The following is a 26201-nucleotide window of genomic DNA, read 5'->3' as shown; positions in this document are numbered from 1 at the left end:
CAGGGCTCAAAGGGAATCATATAATTTTTATTCTCCGGTTTGTTAATGAGGTGTATCATGTTGGTTGATTTGTAGATATTGCACCATCCTTGCATCCCTAGGATAAAGCCCACTTGATCATGGTGTATGATCATGTTAATGTATTGTTGAATTTGATTTGCTAATATTTTGTTGAAAAATTTTGCATCTATGTTCTTCATTGGCCTGTAATTTTCTTTTTTTTGTGGTGTCTTTTTCTGGTTTTGGTACCTGAGTAATGGTGGCCTTGTAGAATGAATTTGGAAATGTTCCTTCTTCTTCACGTTTGGTAAAATTTCCCTGTGAAGCCATCCGGTTCTGGGCATTTGTTTGTTGGGAGGGTTTTTTTTTTAATTTTTATTTTTTTCACAAATTCAATTTTACTAGTGATTGATCTGTTCCAATTGTTTGTTTCTTCTTCTTCTTTTAAAAGATTTATTTATTATTTATTTTTGGCTGCATTGGGTCTTAGTTGCAGCATGCGGGATCTTAGTTAAGGCATGTGGGATCTTTTGTTGCAGCACATGGGGTCTTTGTTGTGGTACACAGGCTTCTGTCTAGTTGTGGTGTGCAGGTTTTCTCTTCTCTAGTTGTGGCACGCAGGCTCCAGGGCATGTGGGCTCTGTAGTTGTGGTGCACGGGTTCCAGAGCTTGTGGACTCTGTGGTTTTGAGCTGTAGTTGAGGTGTGTGAGCTCAGTAGTTGTGGTGCATGGGCTTAGTTGTCCTGTGACATGTGGGATCTTAGTTCCCTGACTAGGGATCAAACCAGGGTCCCCTGCATTGTAAGGCAGATTCTTTACCACTGGACCACCAGGGAGGTCCCTGTTTGTTTCTTTTTGATTCAGTCTTGTGAAGTTGTATGTTTCTAGAAATTCGTCCATTTCTTCTAGGTTGTCCAATTTGTTGGCGTATAACTGTTTGTAGTATTATGATTTTTTTTGTAGTTATTTCTCCTCTTTCATTTGTTATTTTGTATACTTGGGTGCTTCTCTTTTCTTCTTTGTGAGCCTAGCTAAAGGTTTATCAATTTTATTAATCTTTTCAAAAAACAGCTCTTGGTTTCATTGATTTTTACTATTTTTTATCTCAATTTTATTTATTTTCTGTCTGATCTTTATTGTTTCCTTCCTTCTGCTGACTTTGGACTTTGTCTGTTTACCTTTTTTTTTTTAATTCGTTTAGATGGTAGCTAGGTTGTTTATTTGAGATTTCTCTTGTTTCTTGAGGTAGACTGTATCTCTATAAACTTCCCCTTTAGAACTGCTTTTGGTACATCCCATAGATTTTGGAGTGTTGTGTTTCCATTTTCATTTGTTTAGAGGTATTTTATGATTTCCTTTTGGTTTCTTCATCAATCTCTTGGTTTTTTAGTAGCACGTTGTCTAGTCTCCATGTGTTTGTTTTTTTCCCATTTTCCTTTCTGTAATTGATTTCTAGTTTCATACTGTTCTGGTTGGAAAAAATGCTTGATATAATTTCTATCCTCTTTAATTTGTTGAGACTTATTTTGTGGCCTAGCATGTGACCTATCCTGGAGATCATTCCATGTGCACTTGAGATGAATGTGTATTGTACTGTTTTTGAATGGAATGTCCTGTATATATCTATTAAATCCAACTGGTCCAATGTGTTATTTGAGACCATTGTTTCCTTATTGACTTTCTGTCTGGTTGATCTGTCCATTGATATAAGTGGGTGTTAAAATTCCCTACTATTATTGTAGTGTTGGCAATTTCTCCCTTTATGTCTGTTAATATTTGCTTTCTATATTTATGTGCTCTTGTATTAGGTACATATATGTTAACTAGTGTAATACTCTCTTCTTGTACTGATCCCTTTATCATTATGTAATGACTTTCTCTCTCTTTTGTTATAGACTTTGTTTTAAAGTTTATTTTGTCTGATATGAGTACTGCTACCTCCACTTCCTTGTCATTTCCATTTGCATGAAATATCTTTTTTTCCCCACGTTCTTGCTTTCAGTTTGTGTGTCTTCAGCTCTGAAATGAATCTCTGTAAGCAGCATATATATGGATCTTGTTTTTAATCCAGTCAGCCACACTAAATCTTTTGATTGGAGCATTTAGTCTATTGACATTTAAGGTGTTTATTGATAGGTACATACATATTGCCATTTTGTTACTTGTTTTCTGATTGTTTTGTACTTCTTCTTTTAGTTTCTTCCCTTGTGTTTTGATGACTTTCCTTTTTATTTTATTTATTTTTATTTTTTAAAATTTTTATTGGAGTATAGTTGATTTACAACATTGTTGATGACTTTTAGTGGTATGCTTCTGTTCCTTTCTCTCTAGTTTTTGTGAATCTATTGTAGGTTTTTGATTTGTGGCTATGATGGGGTTCATATATGTTGACCTATAACTATATCTACTTGTTTTAAATGGTAGTCATTTAAGATCAAACACATTCTAAAAGATCTACATTTTTTTACTCCTTTCCCCCATATTTTGTGTTTTTGATCTCATATAAATATGGAATGCTTGATGAATTTGCATGTCATCCTTTCTCAGGGGCCGTGCTAATCTTCTCTGTATCATTCAAATTTTAGTATATGTGCTACCAAAGCAATCATCCTTTAACATATTTGTAAAGTTGGTTTAGTCGTGCTAAACTCGGTTAGCTTTTGCTTGTCTGTAAAACTATTTATCTCTCCTTCAGATCTGAATGACAGCCTTGTCATGTAGAGGATTATTGGTTGTAAGCTTTTCCCTTTCATCTCTTTAAATATATCATGCCACTCCCTTCTGGACTACAGGGTTTCTGCTGAAAAGTCAGCTGATAGCCTTATGGGAGTTCCCCTGTACATACCTTGTTGCTTTTCCCTTGCTGCTTTTATGATTTTCTCTTTATCTTTAGTTTTTGCCATTTTAATTACAATGTGTCTTGGTGTGGATCTCTTTGCATTCATCTTTTTGGGGATATTCTGTGCTTTCTGGATATGAATGTTTCCTTTCCCGGCTATCATTTATTCAAATAAGTTATCTGCCCTTTTTTCCCTCTCTTTTCCTTCTGGTACCCCTGTAATGTGACAGTTACTATGCTTAATGTTATCCCAGAGGTCTTTTATACTATACTCATGTTTTAAAATTCTTTTTTCTGTTCAGCTTTGGTGATTTCCACTAGTCTGTCTTCCAGTTTGCTAATGTATTCCTCTGTATCAGCTAGTCTACTGTTGATTCCTTCTAGTGTATTTTTACTTCAGTTATTGTATTCTTCAGCTCTGTTTGGTTCTTCTTTATATTTTCTAACTCTTTGTTAAACTTCTCACTGTGTTCATCCATTTTTCTCCCAAGTTCATTAAACATCTTTATGATTGTTACCTTGAACTCTTTATCAGGTAGATTGTTTATCTACAGTTCACTATGTTCTTCTTTTGGGGTTTTATCTTGTTCCTTAATTTGGAATATATTCATCTGTTCCCTCATTTTGCCTAATTCTCTATTTCTATGTATTAGGTATGTTGGTTATGCTTCCTGATCTTGGAGAAGTGACCTTATTTAACAGATGTCCTATGGGGCCTGGCAGCATACTCCTCTCTGGTCACCAGAGCTCTATGCTTTAGGAGTGACCCTGTGTAGGCTGCTGGGCCCTTCTGTTATGATGGGACCCACTACTGCAGGCAGCTGGTAGATGGAGCTGATCCCTGGCATGGTTTGTTGCTGGACCCTGACTCATGCAGGGGCTGCCAACTTGCTGGTTTGTGGGGCTAAATCTTGGTGTGACTGGCTGCATGGACAAGAGTATCTGGGGCTTGTGCCTGGCCTGCTTCTGGGCTGGGTTTAGTTCCTATATTACTGGCCTCTCAGCCTGGGGGGTCCTGGGACTGGTGCTGACCAGCTGGTGAGTGGGTAAGCCCTTGGTACCAATGGGCTAGAGGAAGACTCCAAAATGGTGCTTGGCAGCACCAGGGTCATGTGGTAAAATGAGCTCTCGAAAATGACTGCTGCCAGCATCTATGTCCTCAGGGGGTGTTCCTTTTGGCTCTTGCCTCTCTGGGAGCCTCTCCAAGATCAGTAAGTGAGTCTGACCCAGGGTCCTTTCAAATTAGTGACTCTGCACTGGGTCTCAGAGCATGTGTGATTTTGCATGTGACCCTTAAGAGCAGAGTCTCTGGCTCTCCCTTAAGCAAGTCCCACTGGCCTTCAAAGCCAGACATTCTGGGAGCTTGTCTTCCTGGTGCAGGACCCCTGGGGCTTGGAATCCTCATTCCTTTTGGGAGAACTTCTGCAATTGTAATTATCCTCCCGTTTGTGGGTCATTTACCCAGGGGTGTGGGTCTTGACCATACTGCATCTTTGCTCCCACTACCAATGTCACTGTGGTTCCTTCTTTATATCTTTAGTTGCAGAAAATCTTTTCTGCTAGTGTTCAGGTTATTCTCATTGATAGTTGCTCAGTAAATAGTTGTAATTTAGGTGTGCCCAATGGGAGAAGGTGAACTCAGGGTCTTCCTACTCCACTATCTTGGCAGCAACTCCAAAGTGCTTGAAAGTGTCAGTGATGGGTGGCTGATAGGTCTCCTGTGTTATGACTTCTCTTTCAGAAGAAAATGAAATGTTTCCTGTACTCTTAGTGCCAAAGTTTCATGTACTTTTTTAAAAAATTAATTAATTAATTAATTTATTTTTGGCTGCATTGGGTCTTCGTTGCTGTGCATGGGCTTGCTCATGGGGTACAATACAATTGTACAATTGTATTCTGTAAACAGAATAACTTCATCTGTTTTGTATATGCCAACTCTATGGCCTAATACAAAATGTTTGATAATTGTAAGTAACATTGTTTACAATGTATTAAATGGACAAAGTGTTATATTGATTGTTCTATACCTAAGTGAGACTTCAGGGAAACACATATTTATCTGAAGATAGAAAATTGGATTTAGTGATGAATAATTTTGGATCTCCCACTCCAGTTCACAGTCAGCACTTGATCAATGATCTTATTCCTGTTGGTTTCTTTGTTTATTCAACATAATGCATTGGAGCACTGCTCAGCATTCAGTGCTCAATCATTGAAATGATTTTATAAGAAATTTGTTTGGCAAGTCAAACAATATATAAGATTTAAAAATTCTTTATACCATACAGAAAGTACTACTTCTAGTACTTTCTTGGTTTTATTTGTTACACTTAAATACAGCTGGAATTTATTTTGGTGGAAGGAGTGAGGTAGGGCTCCAACTTCTCTTTTTCCTTCCAAATTGCAAGCCAGTTTTCTCAAAATGATTTAATGAAGAACGTAATTTAAAAACTTGCATGTGCCCAAAATGCTATTTAAATTGAATACTAATGAAATCTTGGAAAGAAATTGTGGCGTGATTTTCTGTTTTCAGATGGTTTTATTCCAATTAAGATGAACTCAAGGCTTAATAAGGACTTGTAAAGAAATATATTCAGGAACTAGTACTCTTTAAAGAAACAGATTCAGGAACTAGTACTCTTTTACCTACAAAAAATATGAGGGGGAGGAGCTGAATGGAAACCGCTAAGGAGAATAAGGTGCAGAAATAACAAAAATATTTTGAAGTATATATAGATAGAAGGGTATTTATTGCAGCACTGTCTATGACACTGTCTGGTTTCTTAAGCAGATAGCAAACCTCTAGAGTCCTTGTTCTGTGAGTCAAATCAATCATAGCCACATTTCTGTTACAGGCAGCCAAACACAATCCTGACTGATACACTACATTTATTTTTTTTCCTGTGTGCTTCTATATCTCTACTTTTACTTCATTGTTTCATTTAGCATGGGTTACTTTTTTTTTTAATTAAAAGTTAAAACAAAATTTTTTTAAATTAATTATTTATTTTGGGCTGTGTTGGGTCTTCATTGCTGCATGCGGGCTTTCTCTAGTTGCGGTAAGTGGGGGCTACTCTTCGTTGTGGTGTGCAGACTTCTCACTGCAGTGGCTTCTCTTGTTGTGGAGCATGGGCTCTAGGCGTGCGGGCTTCAGTAGTTGTGGCACACGGGTTCAGTAGTTGTGGCTCGCGGGCTCTAGAGTGCAGGCTCAGTAGTTGTGGCGCGTGGGCTTAGCTGCTCCACAGCATGTGGGATCTTCCCGGACCAGGGCTCGAACCCATGACCACTGCATTGGCAGGTGGATTCTTAACCACTGCACCACCAGGGAAGCCCAGCATGGGTTACTTTTTAAAATCTAAAACTGTTGCTAAAAATACAGAATATGTTGAATGTTGGACAGCTAAAGAAGAAATGAGAGTAATCAAGACAGTGAAGAGTTTATTGGAGGGCACAAAATAATTTGAGCAATATAATTTAATCTTCAGAGTGATAGCCATTTTTATGATCAGGATGTTAAGCACTTGAACAACCTACACCTCATTTTCATAACAAAGACACAACTAGGAAAAGAGTTAATTTTAAGAATTTATTATTTTTTTTAAAAAAGCAACTTCCAGGGTTTGTCATTGTACACATTTAGCCCAGTCTCCTATAGCAGGTACAGCAATAACTGATTTTTATAACACTGACTCAGAGGCACTGAAGATCCATACTGTCTTAGGAATTATCACAGATAGAAGAAAGAATTAGAAGAGTTTAATGTTAAGTGTATTTAAAAAATCATATTTTAATTCTTTTAAATTGCTTATCCAAGTATGATAATATAGTAGAGTTCAGATAACTAGAAAACACAATTGACTAGAACATCCCATTCCCATCTGGTGTGCATTAATAGGCTTTTTACGGCATATATCTTTATATAGTTTGCAAACTAATTCAACCCACTTTTACACAGCATTAATTGTTTTTTATTGAGTTGGCACTGGGCTGAAATTGTTGCTCATTATCTCATCATTACTTTTTTCTAGTTCTTGGATGGATTTCCCTCATCTAACACAGTGTTTGGACTTTAGTATATATGAGACATCCAGATTAGTTCTGCCCATTTTAGTGATATTTACAATGAGGTTATCCATGGCCAGATATCCAAGACTATTAATTAATATGTCCACTAGCTCTGTTCTTTACCTTGGTAAAAGAGAGACCTTGTGTCTTACTGGAGTATGGGCCAAGCTCCAGGACAGAAGCTGTTTGTGAGCTGGTCATCAACAGAGGTAACCACTTAAGGTTTTATTAATGCTGTGCAAACAAGGGTCTCGTCATTTAAGTAACTATTTGTACATTTATAAAAGCAATACAGTCATGGGAAAAACCAACAAGCACAGCTTGGTAGAATAACCTGCCATGAAATATCATTGGCCTTATAATAATTTACTACAACTGTTCCTTTTATTCACACTGGATAGGAAATGCTTCCATCTAACACATGGAATATGAATATATACAACAAAAAGTTGGCTTTTATTAAAAAAAACTTCAGGAGGACAATAACATGAGGGTTGAAAAAATAATTTTGTGCAGTTTCCTAATCACAATCATATGTCTGCTACCTTTTACAGGGACTGACACAAGTTTGGATAGATTTTATAAACCAGTTAAAGAATTTTGCTGCCTGTAATAGCCTACTATTAAAATATTACCTTGTTCATACAGTATAGAGGTTTCTCCTTCTCCACTGTAATTCTAAATGACTGGGGTTGACATGAAGAGTCCCTTTTAAGGACAAACCCTGCTAATCCTCTTCAAAGTCATCATATATTCGCAGTTCCCTATTTCATCTAAAAGTTCACCAAAACAACATCTTGGAAACTGCACAGGGCTTCTGACTGATGTGCAGTTGGGATACTGAATGTTGCATTCTCACCTGATGCCTGCCATCTTGATGCACAACAATGTCAACATCTTGGCTTGAACTTTCTGATGGCCACAGTGAGCCATGCAGCAGTGGTGTGGGGTGGACTGTTTTGTACCGCCAGCAGTCAAAACAGTGGCCAGGGGCTCAACGCCTCTACGCTGTGAGCCTGGGGAACCCATTCGCTTATGGAATGGTTCTCTGGAGTCCAGCAATGTCACTGCAGGTGGCCAAGAAATTCTGACACCTGCTTCATGGAGGACTATACTCAAGAAGAAACCTAACGTTCTAAAAATAGACAATATGGGCCAGGTTGGGGGGCAAGGGAGGGAGGTTGCTTTCATAAGCCCTGGAAACTATCTCTGATTTTAGCTCTATGAGGAAGCTGGGAGAGTCTCTGGCAGCGGCAGGCTGGGAGAAGGGCAGGTCTGAGGTATGCTTGGGGAAGTGTCAGTTTGGTGTTGGCAATGCAGATTTAGTGCCTGTGGACCCCGACTAGGGCACTCTGCCTAGATCTATTCTCCCCTGACTGTACCTTTTATGCCCAAGGGTTTCCCCATTCCCCCACACAATCCTTGTTTGCTTTTGCTTTCTAAAGTTGAGATGGCAATTAGGGATCATTTATGTCTCAATTTTGACTGATTAGTGGTGGCTCTTTGGAATTATGATTTGAGGATTGTGTAGAAATCATTGGGTTCCATGGAAGATGGTGCTGTGATTGATTAGCAATGTCTGCCATGGCTACAAGCATTGGTGTGTATGGAATGCATGCTAGGTCCTATGTCTCTGTTCTAAGTAAGATGAAAGAATGAGCCTGTCTTGATGGGTTTTTGAAGGATCTTTGGAGACCACAGCCCAAAGCACTAAGTTTGCATTTACTTTATATTCTGCTTCATTCCTGAAAAGATTTAAGGGTTTTGGGAGTGGAATTTTAAGACCTGTGGAAAGTTGGAGGGGGAGGTAATTTTGAACAGGCTGGTGCAGGAGGCCCTAAACAGTGGCCTCTGTTTTCACCCTTGGGTGATGAAGCCTAATGTTTAGAAAGTGATTATAGAGCTTACTGGTGATAGCAGATTCAGAAAGACTTGGAGGAGTGGAGTGGTTCCCAGGCATGGTGGGAATTTCAGGCAGCTGATAATATTTGTGAGTATGTTGAAAAGCCAAGGAGAAATATATTTGTATCCACAAACACATGCTTTTTTTTTGGATAAATTCCTTAGTATGTCAGGACTATTGTCTCTCAGCTCTACCTAGAAGTCTCTGGTGCACAACTTCACCGAGAAAAAAAACCAAAATCAGTGAAATTGTGTGGTAGGTGCTAGTGATGCCATTTTGGGAAGATCAACTAATGTTTGTCTCTGGAAAATAGGATCAATCACTTCTTCGTATCTCAAGTGATTTAAATCGAAGCCAAATCTTGATTTCTTAACATGAGGCATTAACAAGTTGCTCTTTGACGATGCCGTTGTCTGTTGATTTAGGGGCCATGTTGGGCCAAAGCCAGCCACCTCCAGCTGCTGATGGCCTGTGGGTTTTAGAAACTGTCTGATGCTCCCATCAGTACTCGCCTGTCAGTGCACACACCTGATTTCACTTACACAGCAACATGGTAACATACCTTTTCCTTCAGTAAACAACCGCCCTCTTCCTCACTTGGAAACTGGGAGAATTTGGAAGGAAAATAAGGCATATCTTTTTACTCCTCTGCAAATCCCAGAACATGCTTTTGGATACCTGTATGATGTTGAGTTTCTTGCCACAATGAGGACCCCAATCTTTCCCCAAAGATGTAGGCAAAGGGTCTCGACCTTCCTGGGTGGCACATAGATGTGAGGATTCCTTGTTTCCTAGGCCAAGGGTCCAGGATCAAGTGATGGAGGTGGAGTGAAAGAGGGAAGGCAGCATTTAGCAACCCAGCAATGTTATTTCTTATCTGACTCTGCATTTCACCCTCAGAGAAACGATTTTCTTATTGATCTCCATGAGACACAATCCCATTTAGAGCATCTCAGCAGTTTCAGTGTCTCTGGAACCTTCTAGAGGTGATGGCTGGCTGGCTATAATTGTGACTGTAGTTGCCTCATTGTTTGTTTTCAGGCAATTCAAAATTTCGATTTCTTTCCTCTGATCACAATTGTCGGTGTACTGGTGTTACAAACCAATTTTTAAAGTGTGTGAACATCAGTGGGCTTTATCACCACTCATTTCCAAAGTGGAAGCCCCCTTTAACTGGAAAGACTTGTTCTAACAGCACAGAGGAGCCTCCTCCCCAAAGTTTCTGACAGAACCCAGAGCATGAACTGTGGGTTCTAGACAGAGGGCCTAGGAGGTGGTCGGGAGGGGGGTGGTGCCCTGTTGGGAGGGGGAGCCTGAGGGGGAGGGGGGAGGATGGAAGGTGGGGATGGAATTGGAGGGGTGGGGGCACTGGGGGGTGGGGGAGGGCAATGGGGAGCAGGGGGTGGCGGGGTGTAGATGGGGGCAGGAGGCGGTGAGGTGGTGTGGTAGGCATTGTTGAGGGGGTACTTGGCAGGCGGATTGTTCTTGACTCTGGTGAAGTTGATACAGCGCCCCTGGAAGAGAATCAGAGAGAAGGAAACATGAGCTGATGCTTGCTGGAGCCTTACAACAGGGCAGGTGGCAGTGTGCAGGAGGGGGGCAGCCTGAAAGAAATATGTAGAAAGCAGACGCCATGTTTATGTCCGTGCACTCAGCAGAGCATTACAACAGAACTTGACAACAAATAAGCTCCTCGTTCCCTTCTTCTGGGCTTACTGTGTTGCAAAATTATTTGTTCAATTTCATTTTTCGCCGAGTCTCTCTCTCTCAAGGAGGCGGAAGAGAAGGGGACTGACCTTAACTGGACGCACAGGGTCAAGGTGAGTACAGAGGTCATTGAATTTAATCTCCTCAACAGCCTTGCCAGGCAGGTATTATTACCAGTTGTTCCATTTCATAGATGAGGGCACTAAGGCTCAGAAAGGTTAAATCACAACTAGGAAGAGGTGGGGCTGTTGTCACCAGTAGATACAGCCTCCCACTCCAAGCCCCTGCCTTCCCCAGAGCTCTGACATGAACAGTTTATCCTGCTTTTGTTTTCCTTGGGGAATCCCTCTTCTTCCAGCTGCTGCTGCACCTGCCCAGGTGCCCTTAGGTTCTTAAGAAATACAACCTGGGGACCTTTTGTTGCAAAGCAGGCATCTACCCTGAATCCAGCTTTTTCCCCACCCTTCCCGGGTACCTGACTAGATAATGCAGAGTAGACACCTGGAACCCCTACAGTAGCCTCTTCGAATTCCAGAATATGAAGCCAGCCCTAGGTAGCCCTCTCTCCCCTGGGGCACCTCCTCTTTGCTCTCCAGAATCACAGGCCCCCCAGCCCTGTCCCCCAACAGATACCTCTAGTCTCAACAGGCACTTGGGAGCCTTTCACCCAACACTGGGCTCTGCAAGGGATGGGAGCACAGGGGTCCTCCCTGTCACGATGTTCTCCTTCTGGTGTGTGGACCCCCCTCACCTTTCCCATTCGACCCTCCCCTTCTTGCCTGGGCAGGGTACCGGCCAGCCTTGTGGGGTCCTGGCCTTTTTCCAAACTTCCCATGCCTACGGGGGCATCTTCTTCTTCTCTCCTGGATGCTGACAGAATCGGGGCCACCCGCTCTGAGGCTGCCCTGTCCCTTTCTCCTCTCCTGTTCATTTTAACCCGATACAAGCGTTATACTGGGGCCGAGGAGGGAGTACGGCATTTTTCCTGGCTTCATTCTTCAGGATGGACGCCCATCCTGTGGTGGCCAAACCGGATGGGATGTGTCCAGAGGGGCCACAGTTTCCCTTTCCAGGCCTATTGAGGAAGGGCCTGAGGGGGACGAAGAGAGTGAAGCTGTGGACTTTAAGGACCAGTTACCTGAAGGACAAGAGGGAAATACAAGTGTGTGTGTGATTTGAGACTTGGCTTGGGGAGCGTCACGGCAGGGGCACGGCGAATGTTTGTGGGAGCTGGCGGGGCCCCGAGCAAAGCTTTCCTCACACGTGTACACCCCATCCATCCTTCCAGCCCTGAGTCAAGTCCCTTTTCCTCCACACATCTTTCCCTGAAGAGTCCTGCTTCCACTCATCTCTCGCTTCCCTGCCTGAGTTTTCTAGCTACAGTCTACGCCACACACCGAAGCCTGCATACGATAACTGCTGTATCTGTAAATGCCTTGGCTCCCTGACTAGGTGAGAAACTTCTGGAAGGCAGTGGCCTTGTTTTGTGCTCCACTGTTGGTTTAGGAATTACAATGCCGTATTTAGATGTCAGCACCCCATTTTCTCTGAGCTTGCATTTCATGAGATTAAACCATGACCTACCTTTATTATGTTTCGATTGGGGTCCACTAACTGCAGAAATCAGCTACCATCTTCTCATTGCATTGCCCAGAACTCCCAGATCATGGTCAGACTTTCACAGGTTAAGTCAATTTTGTGACCCAGTACTGTGAATTCCCGTTTGTCCAAGCAGCCCTCTTTCACAGCTTTATAAATCTAAGCCTCGGTTACAGTTTATTTATGATCCTGGATAAAGCTCTTTCTCTCAAGATGTGAATGTCCTAACGATTACCATCTGTGATAAGTTCCTGTAACAGACAACTCAGAGTTGGGATTTACTGTATTACATGTTCTGCCCTTCATTCCTAGATATGCCCAGTCAGACCAAGAGGCCCATTTCCTTTAAAGATGAAGGAAAATTCTGATCCTGGGGAAGGAGCTGCTGGTGCCTGGAGTCAAGTCCCCACGTGGCTTCAGATTTCCTTTAGGGCTGGTCATTCCACTGCTCTCTCCCTCCCTTTAGAGATCAGTGATGGTGAGCTGGGGCAAGAGAGCAGGTGAATTATCTCAGAGGCCCGTTTAATTATTTCACACAATTATAACTCTAATGTTTTTACTGGAGACAAAATCAGGAGCTGCCAGGCTTCTTCTGTTCATAAACCAGATTAGGATTCCTAAATGTCTTCAGAAAGATTTGAAAGGATCCGCGGAACAAAAGATGATCTCTCACATCTGTCAGCTAAAGACGGAGTAAAAACGGGCAGGGTGGGGGTGGGGGTGAGGCGATGGGAGTGAGATGGAGAAAGACCTTCCTCGGTCAGCCCCTCCCCAGCTGCCATCACAGCCTCTTGGCCACAGCAGCTGAAGGACAGGGGTGGGGCGGGGTGGGAGAGAGGCAGAGAGCGCCCCTTCCTGTAGTCAGTAACACCCCAGGGGTGCCCCACGGGCACCTGCTGCAGAGCACAGGCTGTGGTTCATTACAGATCCAGCACATTCGAGCCCAGTATAGCAGCCCAGAGCCAGAGGGGCGGGGGCAAGCTCACAGCCTCTGCCACGCCCCCCTGAGTCACACCCCACTGTGAGATGTAGGCTGGGGAGAATACACCACCTGCCACTCACAGTCAAGATGATTAACTTAACCAGTTTTCTTGAAGGGCTTGGAACAGTGCCTGGCACATTGTGTTTGGTAAGTGAAGTTGAGTCTGGGTGGGGAAACATGCTCAGACTCGCTAGTTCAGTGCCTTCTAGGAGAGCTGCAGGCTAGAACCTCTACACTCCTCACCTGGCTTCTAGAATAAAACTGGTATACAGGGAAAAAACTGTAGCATTGGACACATGACCAGAGCAGCTCCCAGAGCCGGCTCTCTTCCACACCTTCTTCTGTCCTCCCGTTGCTGCGTCACTCCTGTAACTTCTTCTTACAGGACACACAGTTGACTAGTGATGCATTTACACATACTTAAAAGAAGATGCGGACACTGCATAAACAAATCCCTGGGGTCAGTTACAGCAAGACGCAATTAGGACTTCAGGGAGGGGTGTGGCTACAAATTAAGTTCTTAAAACCGGGAGCCAAAGGAGCCAACACAAACGCTGTAACACTTAGACCATGTAGCTTGCTTTAAGATCAGTTTACACGACATCATTTTTTGCTTGCGAGAGGATAATTGAAAGGCCAGATGTTCTCAGTGTCACACGTGCCAGCAAATCTGCACCAGTGTTTGGTTAAGAGTTTGCTAGGACAATTGGAGCACTTAGTTCCTGCGCTGGTCTTTGTAACCAGTTTAATTCTTTGCAGTATTGTTTTTGGGTGGCTTGGTTCAGATCCAATATTTGGCTTTGACCTCAGTTTACCTCACTGCTCATTTACAAAGTATATATGCCAATTATTTTCACACATTGGCAACAAAATGTCCTGATTAAATTTTAAGAAGAAAATGCAACAATATCTCTTGCTAAGTGGAGGCTTAGCAGGATGCTAGGTGACGTTCCTCCTGGGCTGAAAAATGCCATTTTGATTTGGTTGAATCTAATGGTGTTGGGAGGATTATTAGAAATGTCCAGGCACATCATCCACTTTATTATCAAAACCCCATGAGCTAAGTATTATTATTTTCATTGTACAGAAAGGAGATTGAGGGCTCAGACCTATTTAAATAACGTGCCCAAGACCACACAGCTGGTAAACTGTAGAAATGGGATTAAAACCTAGCTCTGCTTGCTTTAGGCTCTCCTCCCCCCCTTTTTACTGTATTATCCTGAACACAGGCTAAAAGTGCAAATAATGCCGTGAAGCACTTGTGGACGGTAAGACACAGTGTGGCTTTTGGCCACAATCCATCAGCTCTTAACATAGATCTGATCAAGAGATCAGATCAAGAGATCGAGAGATCTTTCCAGAACGTAAGTCTGGTCAGTTCACTCCCCAGGTCAACATCTTTCAATGGCTCCCAATGATCTTTAAAATAAAATGCAAACGCCTCCCTCTGATAGCACATGCTATCTGTGATCTGGTCCTTGCTTACATTTTTCAATTAAATTCTTGTTGTTTGTTGCGGGATGTCCACCCTAGCCCAACCTAAGCTCTCCACAAATACCTGTTTAATGAAGACTATACTCTGCCACTGGGTAGTCTTCTCAATATAAACCTTGTTCCCCAATGGCTGGGGGATTATTTCTGAGGCACCATCTGGTCTTCTCCTTTTGAGATCTTCATAGCAGCAGTAGGTTCGAGTTTAAGTTGGCACTCAAAGAATACTGCTCACACCTTTGAGGGTCTCTGAGGTGGAACAAGCCTTCGTAGGAAGCTCAGACTTTCCCTGCAGGTTTAGGTTCTCAGAGGATCAAAGGTTCATGAACTCACGGCTGTGTGTTTACATCTCCTCAGTCATCCCCTGATGGTCTCTTTGGACCATTCCCTAGACTCTTAGGGCAGGGGTGGCGAGAATCCTGTGTGCTCCCCTTGATTTCCACACTTGAAGTGTTGACATGTTACCTTCAAAAATACCATTTTGGGTTACTTTTTATTGATTTATCAAAGGAAGTTGTTCTTCAACAAAACTCTTTATCTAAACTGGAGGGGACACACTTTGAAACGATCATGGTGTAGTCAGGATGAAAGATCTTATTGACCAGGTTCTGGCTTCTTCCCAGCTTTGAACTGCAGACACTGATGATCCAAGGAGAACAGTCAGGAAACTGGGGGTGTGGGACTGTGGTCTGTCTGCCCTGTGGGTCTGGGCCGGGAGGCAGACTTCTACCTCCAGTTCTGCCTCTAGTGTGTGAAACCCTAAGTCTCTTTCTCTCTGTGGGTCTCAGCTTCTTCATCTTCATCTGAAACAAAATTGTTGTGCTAGCTAGACCAAGGATCCTTCAGCCCCAATATTTTAAAATTCTATCAGAATTCAAATTGCTTTGGAACCCTTTAACTTGGATACTTTAATCTGAATTCTTTGGGGGCAGCCAGTTTGCACATCATTTTTTTTTTTTTTTTAAACAAATTTATTTATTTTTGGCTGTGTTGGGTCTTTGTTGCTGCACGTGGGCTTTCTCTAGTTGCAGTGAGCGGGGGCTACTCTTCGTTGTGGTGCGTGGGCTTCTCATTGTGGTGGCTTCTCTTGTTGTGGAGCACGGGCTCTAGGCATGCGGGCTTCAGTAGTTGTGGTTTGTGGGCTTTAGAGCGCAGGCTCAGTAGTTGTGGCGCAAGGGCTTAGTTGCTCCGCGGCACGTGGGATCTTCCTGGACCAGGGCTCGAACCCGTGTCCCCTGCATTGGCAGGTGGATTCTTAACCACTGCACCACCAGGAAAGCCCTGCACATCATTTTATATACTACTTAGTTTGGCTAACTCTTTGTATTGCATATTTTCCAGCTGGCCATCAGATTTACAAAACATTAATAAGGTGAAAATTCAAAATTGGATTCTCCATGTTCTGCTCTTTTGTTACCATGGTAAGGATTCAAGCTTGCCTGTGAGTTCTGAATTTGGGTTTGTGGGATGATAGGGGAAATGTGAGAAGAGCTGAGGGCTGATTGCGTGCAAAAGACTCGCCAGTGGTGAGCTCATGTGTGCTGTTATAAAACATCTGTTTGGGTATCAGGCACACTCAATGGAGAGGGAGCTGGCCTTCAGAGGTGGTTAAAAATATGCCATGGCTTCCACAGATTAAACCAAATAGTTTCCTATGAACAGAGGTCACTTAAGGAAATTGGATTTCACAGGAAGAATATGAAAATCATCAGATGGAAAAAGAAGAACAGGTCTGCCAAGTTTCTTCCGACAAATACCTTTACTCTCTGGCCTAGTTCTCCCCTTGATTGTCTTGTTTGGAGGTATTTCTCATGTTAAATGGATTCGGTTTCCAAAGTTTGTTTTATGTCAGTTGTTTAAAATTAGGAGCATAATTTCTAACTTACATCACTCTTGTAAATGGGGGTTGGTTCTCAAGCTAGACCACAAAAGCTCATTGACGTGTTGAAGCAACTGACGTAATTCTGCTGAAGTAGGTGCTCTGGTGATAAATGAGACACATGAACAATGAACGGATGGAGGGCTGGATAGGATGACTCCATCATGCTGTTTCTTCTGTCTGATTCTTTTCTTCATTTGTTAAGTCATTTGTGCATTCATCCTTTTGACAAATGGTTTTTGAGTGCCAACTATGTCCTGGACACCTTATAAGGTGCCACAGACAGCGCTGAGCAACCAAACACATTCCCGGCCTTCATGATAAATATAGTCCAGAGGTGGAGTTGGACAGCAGTCAAACATCCCACAAATAAATGGCTCTCAGCAACCGTATTTGTGTTCTGTGACACTGGCCTTAGCTATAGTTGACCGGACCAGGGGGTGGACGCCTAATCTGAGGTAGACTGGTCAGATTCTCTCTTCTGGGAGTTTGGAATTATGACTGAGTTTGCAGGTAGTTAGTCAGTTAGGGTTGATCCCTTGAATAGAGGGGATGTAAGTGGAAACTGGGGGGTGGCCATCTTCTGCCACAATCAGGGGGAAGCAGAGTTCTGATTCTGTCTCTTAAAGATCTTTCCTCTCCATTCATTCTTCCACACCCTCGCTGCTGCTCATCCTCTGCAACGTCTAAGTATACCAGTCTTCCTGCTTTCAGCCTTTCTCTTTTCCAGTGATATTTTGGTTTCCATATAAAATGTATATATGTACACACATACATAAATAAAATGTGTGCACATGGATATACACGTTTGCATGCACATGGCTACATAGAAGTATATATAAGATGTATATATGCCTGTATATATAAAAATTTACATATATATATGCATAGACATAGACACACATTCAATGTTGTCTTCCTGCTTAAATTCTTCAATGTCTCCTCTCCCCACCTTCTACAGGAAAATATCCAAGTTCCTCAGCACAAATCGGCCCTGCTCCCTTGGTATTTCTTTCTGCCATTCCATGCTGTGTTTTTTTTTTTGAACCACACACTTCAGCTTTGGTCCATCACTTGAAATGAAGACACCATACTCTGGCTATTCATTTAACAGCGTTCATTCATAGGCTCAAGTCTAGGACAGGGACAAAGTGGCACAGAGACAGCTGTCTTGCCTTCTTCCTCTTTCCCAAAGCCAGAACTGAGGGCAAAGAGAAGGGTGTGTTGTGAGTGGTGACGCCAGAATCCTTCTCGGCTCCCTTTTCTCCACCACACACTTGCCCTGTCTGTAAATCTCATATAATAGCCTGCCTTTTATGTGCTCTTCATGGAAAAGGATCCACGGTCAATTCCTTTCGTTATTTGATTCATTTTGCTGACACACACGCTGGCCTGCTCTCCATAATAACTTCTTTGGATGCCAAAATTGAGGGTAAGATGAAAGCATGAAGGAAATATTTGGTAACAAGAGGAAACTAGAAAAATGAAAGGGTAGAAATAAAAATGGCACATCTTTAGTGGGACACTTGTAAACACAGGGTTTGTTAAGAACTACTATTGAGATAAGACTTATTTAAGAGCAAAATTCCCCCTTTTTAATCTGATTACAAAGTTCTACATTTTCTTTGTGGAAAATTTGGAAAATGCACAAAGGAAGGAGGGAGAAGAGGAGGAGGGAAGAATTTCAATGATTACACTCAGAGAGTTAACACTTTGTGCTCGTTCTTTCAGATCACATCCCCGCCCACCTCCACCCCCCAACACACACACAGAGTGGCCCATATATGTACAAAAATGGGATCATCCTGTATCAAAGTTTTTTAATAAAATGCTGTGACCATTTCTCCCCTGGCATTTTGTATTTTTTTTAAATAGATTTTATGTTTTCCAGCAGTTTATTTATTTATTTGGCTGCATCAGGTCTTAGTTGCGGCACGCGTGATCTTTCATTGCGGCAAGCAGGCTCTTCGTTGCGGCGCACGGGCTTCTCTCTAGTAGTGGCGCACGGGCTCCAGAGCGTGCGGGCTCAGTAGTTGCAGCACGTGGGCTTAGTTGCCCTGCGGCATGTGGGATCTTAGTTCCCCCACCAGGGATCGAACCTATATCCCCTGCACTGGGAGGAGGGTTCTTAACCCCTGGACCACCAGGGAAGTCCCTCCCTTACCATTTTCAATATGATTTTCAATGGCTGCATAATCTTCTGTGACATGGAAATACCAAATGCAGTTATTAAATTCCTTATTGGGCGTTGAGTCTATTTAATTTCTAACTATCCTCACATTTCTAAAATAACTTCTGAAAAGTTCTAGAATCAATTGTTAATCTTTGATTTAGGATCTTTGCACCCAATTTCATATGTGAGATGGGCCACTTTTCTTTTGTTGCTCTTTTTGTCATCAAGGTAATGCTAACTTTCACAAAAGGAATTGGGAAGATTTTCATCTTTTGCACATGTTCTATATTTGTGAAATAGCTTAAGAGTTATTAGTTCAGATTGACACATATACATTATTGATACTATGTATAAAATAGACAACTGATGGGAACATACTGTATAGCACAGTGGTAACGTAAATGGGAGGGAAGCCCAAAAGGGAGGGGATATCTGTATGTCTATGGCTGATTCATTTTGTTGTGCAGTGTAGGCTAGCACAACATGGTAAAGCAACCATATTCCAATAAAAATTAATAAAAGAAAAGAGTTATTAGTTCACTAAAAGCATGAGAAAATTCTCTCAAAATCTTTCTGGACATGCTGGTTTTCTTGAGTGCAGCTCTTCGATGCCTTTAAAAGTTTTTGCCACAGATATTGACCTCTTCAGGCTTTGTACTTGAGTCCATTTTCATAATTTACCCTTTCTTAGAAAATCATTCATTTCATAAGATTTTTTAATCCTTTGCATAGCCCTGTACTTTGTACACAGGAAATTCTTACAATTGAACAAATATCTTTATTTGTGATGATAAATACCTCTTTTGTCATTATCAGTAATACACATATTTACATGTCCTGACTTTTTTTGACTTTCAAAGATTTGTCAATGATATTGGTACTTCCAAAGAAATTTTTTTTAAGACTTATTTCTCAGCTCTACTCTTTTTGCTTGGTTTTCATTAATTTGTTCTTATGTTCATAGATTCCTTAGTTCTGTTTTTGTAGATTTGTTTCATATTCTTTTCTGAGTTTTAACTGAATGCTTAGCTCATTGTTTTCACTTCAATAATGAAAAAAATTAAGGCTATGATTTTTTTCCAATTCCCATAAATTTTTATTGTGGTGCTCTAATCATAATTATTTTCTAGAAATCCAGTAATTGTAGTTTTGCTTTCCTCTTAGACTCAACAGTAATTTATGAGAGTGTTTTAAAACTTCTAAGGGCTTTAAAAAAATGTTTAATCCCTTATTGCTAACTTCCAGGCATGGTTTGTTTCTTTGTTTTTTTTTGTGGTGAGGTGGTGGGAAAACATGGCCTGTAAAAATTATACTTTTTTCTCCTTTTTCTGGTTTTCTTTGTTGCCTAAGTTATAGTAATTTTTTACAAATTTAAAAAATAATGTGAATTTTCTATTTGATGGGTGCACTGTTAAATAAATATCCAAAAATCTATTTTTATTAGATTAGTTAAAGCCTCTGTATCTTTTATTTACTTTCCATCAGCTTGATCTGTTGAAGTCTAGGAGTGGTGTGGGTTTATTAATTCCTCTATACCCCAATTTTAAACAATTGTATTTGCTCAAATTTTACTTTGCTGCTTTAGTCATTGGGCCACCCAAGAGCAGCAGGGGAGGGGGCCTCTCTCAGAGCAGTCTGGGCAGAGAGAACGTCTTCTGTTCCAAAGAATTCTCTCTCCCTGTTCGGTGGTAGCTTGTCTGCAGGAATGGCTGCCATCAATTCCTTCCCTCCTGTGAGTATGGGCCCCTCCCCCTGGTGAGGAAGAGTCTATTTCTCCACTCCCTTGAATCTGGCTTGTGATAGTTTTGAGTAATGAAATATGATGGAAGTGATGTTGTACTAGCTTTGAGACTGACGTTAAAAGGCCTGGAAATTTCTGTTTCTTGTTTTTGGTGCCCTGAGACTCGGTGTAAGAGTTCCAGGCTACTCTACTGTAAAGAGAGACCATGTGGAGAGCACTGAGGACAGACAGGTGAGTGAAGAAGCCCTCTTGGACGTCTAGCCCAATACTCCCCCGATGACTCCAGTCCTAGCCACCATCTGACTGCATGAGAGACCAAACCCCAAGTGAGAATTATACAGGCAAGTCAGGTCAACCCACAGAACTGTGAGAGAAATAGCAAAGTATTATTTTAAACCAGTATGATGTATTTACTTACTTATTATACAAGTTTCAGGAATACAGCATTATAGTTCAACATCTGTTTACACTACAGAGTGATCACCACCACAAGTCTAGTTACCATCCATCAGCGTACAGTTGATCCCCTCCACCTGTTTTGTCCACCACCAAACCTCTTTCCCCTCTGGTAACCATTAATCTGTTCTCTGTATCTATGAGTTTGTTTTTTGTTTTTTAGATTCCATATATGAGTGATAACATACAGTAGCTGTCTTTCTCTGTCTGACTTATTAGCTAAGCATAATACCCTCAAGGTCCACCCACATTGTTGCAAATGTCAGGATTTCATTCTTTTTTTATGGCTGAGTAGATATACACACACCACATCTTCTTTATCCATCTATCCATTGATAGACACTTAGGCTTTTTCCATACCTTGGCTATGGGAAAAAATGCTGCAATGAACATAAGGGTGCATATATCTTTCTGAATTAGTGTCCAGAAGTAGAATAGCTAGGTCATATGGTAGTTCTAGTTTTAATTTTTTGAGGAATCTCCATACTGTTTTCCATAGTGGCTGCACCAATTGACATTCCCACCACCAGTGCATGAGGGTTCCCTTTTCTCCACACCCTCTCCAACATTTGTTATTTCTTGTCTTTTCCACAATGGCCATTCTAACAGGTGTGAGGTGATATCTCATTGTGGTTTTGATTTGCATTTCTCCGATAACTAGTGATGTGCCTGTTGGCCATCTGTATGTCTTCTTTGGAAAAATGTCTATTCAGATCCTATGCCCATTTTTAAAATCGGGTTGTTTGTTTTTTTTGGTTGTTGTTGAGTTGTATGAGTCTTTATATATTTTGGATATTAACCCCTTATTGGATATATGATTTGCAAATATATTCTCCCATTCAGTAGGTTGCCTTTTCATTTTGATGATGGTTTCCTTCATGGTACAGAAGCTTTTTAGTTTGATGTAGTCCTATTTATTTTTGCTTTTGTTTTCCTTGCCTCTGGAATCAGATCCACAAAAACATTGCTAACACTGATGTCAGTGAGGTTACTGTTTATGTTTTCTTCCAGGAATTTTATAATTTCAGGTCTTATGTTCAAGTCTTTAATCCATTTCGAGTTAATTTTTGTGTATAATGTAAGATAGTGGTCTAGTTTTGTTCTTTTGCATGTGGCTGTCCAGTTTTCCCAACACCATTTGTTGAAGAGACTGTCCATTCTTCATTTCATGTTTTTTGCTCCTTTGTCATAGATTAATTGTCCATATATGTGTGGGTTTATTTTTGGGCTCTCAATTCTGTTCCATTGATCTATGTGTCTGTTTTTGTGCCAATACAATCTGTTTTGATTATGATAGCTTTGTAGTATAGCTTGAAATCAGAGAATGTGATGCTTCCAGCTTTATTCTTCTTTTTTAAGATTATTTTGGCTATTTGGGGTCTTTCGTGGTTCCATACAAATTTTAGAATTATTTGTTGTAGTTCCGTGAAATATTCCATTGTAAACCACTATGTTTAGAGTGGTTTGTTACAGAACAATACTGAAATAACTCATCTCTTTGCCTAGTAGGGCCATTCCTGGTTTGTGGAGCTGAGCACAGGAGTTGTTGTGGGTTTCTCTTTTTTTTGGACTCTGAACTTGGCACTCTTCAAAGGTTGGTAAGGATCCTGATCTGTGCTCTACTCATTGCCTATTGCCTGATTGGCTAGGACTTCACATGGCTAGAATCCAAGGGTCCCCAGGAGAAAGATAAGCTCACTGGATGAGAGAAAGACATAACCCCAAAGGAAACCATCACAAATTTCCCTTTTTGTTCTCTTGATATTACTCTGCATTATTCATTATGAAATGTAGGCTGTTATGGTGATGAGAAAAGGCTGAATTGGGAGAAGCCTGGGAATGATGTTGCAGTATTGAAGGGATTTTGCCTGTTTACACACTTGTGCGAGCTTACTTATATGAGCTGGGCCTGAGACATCCTATCACCTACTCCCATGCTGCCAGTGGGTAGCTCAAGGTTGAAAGGTCTCCCCTGCTTCTGCAGTGAAGTGGAACACATACGCTCCAATGATCATTCATACCTGAACGTCTTTAAAAAATATTTTAATAAGTACCCTGACAGAGAGGAAACACAGTAAGATAAAGTAGTCTTGCCACCCAAATTCGGATGAATAAACTCTGTCCCAAGGTTCCATGAAAGGTTGCTAAGTGCCCATGTCTAACCTATGTCCAAAGTTACAGTGAATTACTTGCCATGCAAATGAATGAATTAGTAAGTCCAAGTAGAGAAGGACTCTCTCTAATGGCCCCTGAGGAAGGTCAACATACCATTGCAGTCAACAAAGACAAAAGCATACATGGTGACATAAGGAACTGTATTTATGTCTCATCATTATATAAAACCTTGGCATATTATGTCTGCACTGGTCTAGTTCTAACTGACAAATCTTAAAAAAAAAAAAAGAAGAATAGGATTGGAGAAACGAGATTCAGGAAAAGTGATCAGGTGGCCAAAGGGACTCAAAATTCAGAGTGTTCAGGGTAGTAAGATGAAGATATATGCAGAGATTCCATGGGTCATACACTTCAGAGATGGAATTAATTGAAAACATTTGTTGATTCAAGAGGAAGCAAATGGTGCTGAATGGTCTGACCTGGTGTAACATGCCCTAAATATTGTTTCTTAGATTTGCCTTTCTAAAAACCAGCCACTGGTATTGACCATCCTCTCTTCATTGGTGGCATCCAGTTCAATGTACTCTCCATGGGTCCTGCTAAGCAGTGCAGCAATTATTTCTCCAAAAAGCCTGGATGACATTTTGGATGGTTCTCAGTAATAATGTTGCTTTCATGCACTTTTCTAAGATTTAGAAAAACAATGTGGCATGGTCATGCTGAGTGAGTGAAAGTGTGACCCAGGATGAACTAATTTTACTCACAGCCTTCCTTCTCTCCCTTTCTGTCTCTTCCAGTTAACAATCTTGAGTATATTTTCCCTGTCCTTGTCCATAATCCCAGTTAAATGACTCTGAGTACTTAGAACTATCATTAATATAGTCTTTCTATTTATTATTTTATTTATGTTGAGGTATTTGCCTTAAAACAATGGTGCCAGAATATAAACTGAGATTCCTTAGCCAAGAGTATTATTTAGCTTGGATGTGAAATGTAAAATTATGAAATTACTTATTCATCTGGTGCATAGCTCCGGCCTCATCCTGCTCCATAGATAGAAGCTCATGGATGAAGGTTTGTTTTCTTCTTTTGCACAATGTGAGGAATCCCATCTTTAGGGCGCATTCTTTTCCCATGCCTGTAGCTATCAAAGTGCTTTCCCCAAGTGGAGAGAATATTAATTAAAAAATAAAGAATATTTTGCTTTTGTGATTGCTATATTGTTGCCAGTGAGACATGGGTATGTGTCCTTTAGGTTCTCAGCATCTCACACATGCACCATTTTTCTATCCCATGACCCTGTCATAATGGCTAAGCCCCTTATTTGAGGGACCAGTTGCTTGTTATAAGGTGAAAAGTTTCATACTAATTGCATCTACCATTCACCGAGCCAGGCTTGGTACTAATTGTTTTATATACATCATCTCATTTTGTGCACCTAATTGCACTGTTGGTTAATATTGTTACCGTGATTCAAAAATGTATAAGTGGGCTCAGAAAGGCTAAGTAATTTGTCCAGGGCCTCTCTGCAAGTTAATGATGGAGCACAGCTATAACTCCAGCTCTGTTTAATCCTGAACTCTTTCTTTTGAGCAACATGTGCTTTTAGATGGGAATGAATCTAGGGCAGAAGGATTCAAGAAGCATGGCTACTTAAAGAATTGGCCACCAGTAATATTACACATTTGAGAATCTGCTTTGGGTCCTGATACCTCCCCGCTCCCACCATTCTCTTCCAGCTTTCTACGTCTCTGTTTTTAACTTCCTCAGAATTTCGGCGCCCTCTAGCTGCTCTTCCTAGAGAAGGGTTCCATATATCCCCACTCTTCCTTCTAATCAAAACTTGCTTGTCCTGAGTGCCTTTGCCTTTCAGTCCTCTATGCTTTGTATGTGACAAGTCTCTAGTGTGATCCATGCACTGGGTCCACTATGAAGGTTTATTCCTTAATAGGCACTTTCTTTCCATGTCCACAAGTATACACTGTAAATAGAAATGGTTAATTGTCTCCCATATCCATTTTCACTTTCTTCCTCCAGCAGGTGAACCCTGGCATTTCACTGGGCACAGGACAATATAGTAAAGATTATGTTTCCCAGCCTCCCTTGCATAAATTGGTTCAAGAGGTGGTAAGTGATGCTGACCTAGTGTGGTGCAGGAATTCGCAGGTGGGCATGGCTTCCTTTGTGTCCAGGTGTGGCCAAGTAACCTATACTCTGAACAGTTGGATGTGAGAAATGATGTGTGCAAATTCTAGGTTGTGCCTTAAAAGGAAGGGGTGTACCCTCCCCTTTTCTTTTTTAGGACTATGCAGATGAAAGCTACACTCTTGGGATAGTGGAGACACAAGACAGAAGAAGCCTGGTCCCCTGACAGCATGAAGCCACCATATTGACTTTGGACAGCTTATCCTCAGAAGGTTACATGTGAGAAAAAGAGTTCTATCCTGTATTGTTTTGGGATATGCTAGATCAGCTGAACCTCTAACCTTAATAATGTAACTCCTATAGGAGAACTCCTGAGACAGAGTTTTACTCTAAAGGGGTGGCCCCAATACTGGGCATTTGAGGTGTGTGGCAGGCCATCGTGGTGACCTGCTGGAGCATGCTGGGCTTCGGGATGACTCTAAATTTTGACCGTGCAGTTGGCTACCCGCTCCAAATTTACACAAGCCGATCCTTGCCCAGCTGACTCCGAGGGGCCTCTGACATTCTCCTGGACTCGTCCGCTTTTCAGGTGAGGGCTGCTAGGATCCTGCCAGAGTGCCCTGAAAGGTCATGGCTGATGTTTGCGATCGGCCAGACATAGAAATGAAAAATTTATAGCACTCAAAATCTGGGATTCATTTAGGAGTAAAAAGCATTAATTTAAGTTATCCAACCTCAAAATTGGTTTCAGGCCTCCACTGGGCCCCAATACTCTTCCTAATTACAAGACCGCATAGAGTTGGATCTGAAATGGGATCATGACCCAGTATCAAAATGCCTCATCTCCATGGTGTATGAAACACCTCACTAATTCTGGCTCATTAATTAAATATTTGTGATAATTCTTCCCAGGCTGGTCTGAGCTTACGTTCTGTAGGATCTGGGAAGAAATGGTTTGTTAGGCTGATATTTAGTGAGAGTATAGCATGAATCATAAAGAGGAAAAAAAAATTATATCTTAAATCCTTTGGAAAGAGGCAGGATATAAAATATAGAAGAGCTTTTGCAGATTTCAGTACCTTAATTGTAAATAAAGGATGTTGCTA

The 26201-nt window shown here is 41.4% G+C and overlaps 1 protein-coding gene and 1 non-coding gene across 2 annotated transcripts in view; both read right to left on the bottom strand.

The window, feature by feature from the left end:
* Positions 1-2502: 2502 nt before the first annotated feature.
* On the bottom strand, positions 2503-2605 carry LOC133074861 (U6 spliceosomal RNA). Its single transcript, XR_009697267.1, has one exon. It is a non-coding gene; the product is annotated as a U6 spliceosomal RNA (small nuclear RNA).
* A 3850-nt stretch (positions 2606-6455) lies between these two features.
* The window catches only part of ANTXR1 (ANTXR cell adhesion molecule 1), a 241491-nt gene continuing 221745 nt past the window's right edge, over positions 6456-26201 (bottom strand). Inside the window, exon 18 of the mRNA XM_061210663.1 lies at positions 6456-10321. Coding sequence (XP_061066646.1) covers positions 10061-10321 — 261 coding nt within the window. The 3' untranslated portion in view covers positions 6456-10060. The remainder of the gene's footprint in view (positions 10322-26201) is intronic.

The sequence above is a fragment of the Eubalaena glacialis genome, chromosome 14 (assembly GCF_028564815.1).
Source record: "Eubalaena glacialis isolate mEubGla1 chromosome 14, mEubGla1.1.hap2.+ XY, whole genome shotgun sequence".
NCBI lineage: Eukaryota > Metazoa > Chordata > Mammalia > Artiodactyla > Balaenidae > Eubalaena > Eubalaena glacialis.
Note: the sequence above shows the minus strand (reverse complement) of the source record. Positions and strands in the feature narration are given on the sequence as shown.